Source organism: Contarinia nasturtii, unplaced genomic scaffold (genome assembly GCF_009176525.2).
Source record: "Contarinia nasturtii isolate CC-2019 unplaced genomic scaffold, AAFC_CNas_1.1 Cnas_scaffold_6329, whole genome shotgun sequence".
In the NCBI taxonomy this organism is placed as follows: domain Eukaryota; kingdom Metazoa; phylum Arthropoda; class Insecta; order Diptera; family Cecidomyiidae; genus Contarinia; species Contarinia nasturtii.
In genome coordinates this window covers 1-2,660 of record NW_022203587.1, presented here as the reverse complement: position 1 = coordinate 2,660, position 2,660 = coordinate 1, and the positions used below count along the sequence as shown (strand labels likewise).

Below are 2,660 nucleotides of genomic sequence, written 5' to 3'. Positions count from 1 at the left end.
GAAATAGCACTAAATAGTTTCGATATCTATACTATATCGGTGCACTATATATGGAAGATATTTCCGCAAGACACCGTAACTCACAATTGAAGTGAGTGCGGACGGCAAAAATGTTGACGCATACACACAGTTCTTTCTACTGCCGCACGGCAACTTGTGATTTTTCCCGTCTACACTCACTTCGATCGTGCGATACGGTGCCGTGCAGCAATATCTTCCATATATAGTGGACCGATATAGTATAGATATCGACACTATTTAGTGCTATTTCTATATATTATGGACACACTGCTTGAAACATGATTCTGCTATGTTCATCAGAAAATGTCCAGACAAAAACAGAACGGAGTCGAAATATGAGACTATTCACTTTAATCCCAACAAATATGAGCGATGTCACATAGCGGAGAAGTTGTATGCAGCATTGAAACCAGTTTCGATCCGAGGCTATCACGACGCGTATAAAAATGATCGAGGTGAATGCACATTCTTAACATGGATGCAAATCTACTATGCATTCATCGATGGAAAATCACCATTTAATTTCACCAAACGCCAGCTTTTGATGTACAACGAACATACACATTTGTATGAGTGAGGAAAAAAGCGCTATAATTCAAATTCATTTTTCGATTTTTCTATTTGCTTCAACTTGTATGGTACTCTAGAATCATTTTTCAACCAATTGCAATTTAAAAAACAAAAAAATTTAGATAGGGGTCTTCTGCCCATCAAATTAAAGTTATACAATTTTATCAAAATAAGACTTTTTTCTATGGACTTTTTTTTCATTTTTCCACACGTTTCAGGTTTTAACCATAGAAATATACATTTCTTGTATTTTACATTAATCAAATAATAAAAAACAAAACAAAAAAAGAAATGTGTTTTTGTAATTAAAGAATTTCAATGTCATCATTCAAAATGTCATTCATAATCCACCGCATTTCATAGGTGTTGTTGAACAACCACTGTCCGTCTTGATTGCCAAAAAGTAGGTCGATACTGTTCTCGTCAGTAATGGCGACATCACTGAGAAAAGGATCGCGAACACCTAAAAGGGGTTGGTTTTCTTCGCTTCCTTCGATGTTGTATGGCACCTATACAATTGCTTTATTTTCACTTTCTTCGTTTGCTATTGGCACATTGACAATTTCTTCTGTGTGGTTGTTTCTTTCATCATCGCTTATGTCACTGTATACATCTTCGTAGTGTAATCGCTGTACGAATGGCAAACCTTGACTTGTGCCATCATCTATTTCACCATTCTCACTATCACTGATTGGCTCGTCACTTACAGCATTGTCAATTTCACTTCCTCGACTATTTAGTCGCATTCGTACATTGGCAGCATTTGTTGATGATACGACATCCATTTGGATCGGTGGAAAACGCCAGGAATTATCACCAAAGAGAACAAAATGAGAAGACATTGCATTTGGATATTCGATGTCTGCATTGGTCGAAGATACTTCATTATGATCTTCGAGCATTGAATATGTATATACAACAATCGGTGACAATGGTGGTGACGATTCATATCCATTATGATACGGTGACCAATACGGCGAAATTGAATGATCGCGAGGTGGTGATTCGTATTCATCGTAGCATAGTAGGGAAATAACGTTTGCAAATGCTCATCAAATGCTGCACATGGCAGCGCATACGTTAAGGAACATTCGCAAGCGTATTTGTTAGCAACGCATACACTCACTTCGCTATCGTGCTTAGACTGTAAAACTGCTTGCAAGTGTAGACTGCCAATACGTGCAAATGCGTACCAATGCCTGCTAATGCCGAGCACATACACTAATAGTTATTTCCCCCTCGCGAAGACATGTTGGGAAAATTAACTTGTAGCCAATAAATGGATAACACTTAAACTGGATTGATGTATGAAAATAAAATGTCACGTCGTATTGACAACTTATTTGCGGCGTTGAATGAATGAACGAATGAACAAGTAAAATCACTGACTGGAGAGATGCGCTCAAATATTTTTTTGTTTGGATTGAAATGTTTATAGGATCATTTTCGGAGCCGATGTGCGTTTTTCGTATTCTTGTTGAACGTCGTACGCACTTAAGTTCGCATTCAAAACCAAAACGGGCACATCACCGCATTCTTTCATAAGCCATTTTTCATACAACTCATGGATTTGTTCAATGTAAGCAATGTCAACGTTGTTTTCCTCTGGTCGTCCTCTCTTTTTCATCCGACCGAATACCTCGTTTGGTGTGGCTCTCAAGTAAACAATTAGATTCGGTTTAATATCGAAACGTGTGATCGTGAAATCAAACCATTTTTGAAGAATGTCATACTCCTCTTTCTCGAGTTTATTATTTTGTAGCAATGCTTCGACGAAAATATGCTGTGCGCCGAATAGCGATCGCTCCATTACCTTGATTGATTTTCCCGTTGTTTTCAGGTGATTTTGAAGTTCGAGCAGATGTATATATGTTTGAAATGGAAAAGCCCATTTCTTTATGTCTTTGTAAACTAAATCCAACAGGTTTGATCCGTTGAGATTTCGAAACGAGTCAATTGGTTCCGGCATGACTTCAACATTTTTGAATCGCTTTAAATATTCCAAAAATGTGTTTCCTTCAACAAGAATGGTGTGTGGTTTCTTTTCCAACGACATGATGATCAAACTA

At 37.6% G+C, this 2,660-nt stretch overlaps 1 protein-coding gene across 1 annotated transcript; it reads right to left on the bottom strand.

The window, feature by feature from the left end:
- Window positions 1-2,023: 2,023 nt before the first annotated feature.
- LOC116351806 (deoxynucleoside kinase-like) lies at window positions 2,024-2,647 on the bottom strand. Its single transcript, XM_031783949.1, has one exon. It carries the CDS (start codon window positions 2,645-2,647, stop codon window positions 2,024-2,026), a length of 624 nt encoding a protein of 207 aa, XP_031639809.1.
- Between the last annotated feature and the right edge of the window lie 13 nt (window positions 2,648-2,660).

Coding starts and splice junctions, on each gene's coding strand:
- LOC116351806 (XM_031783949.1), bottom strand. CDS start 2,647: ATGTCGTTGGAAAAGAAACCACACACCATTCTTGTTGAAGGAAACACA.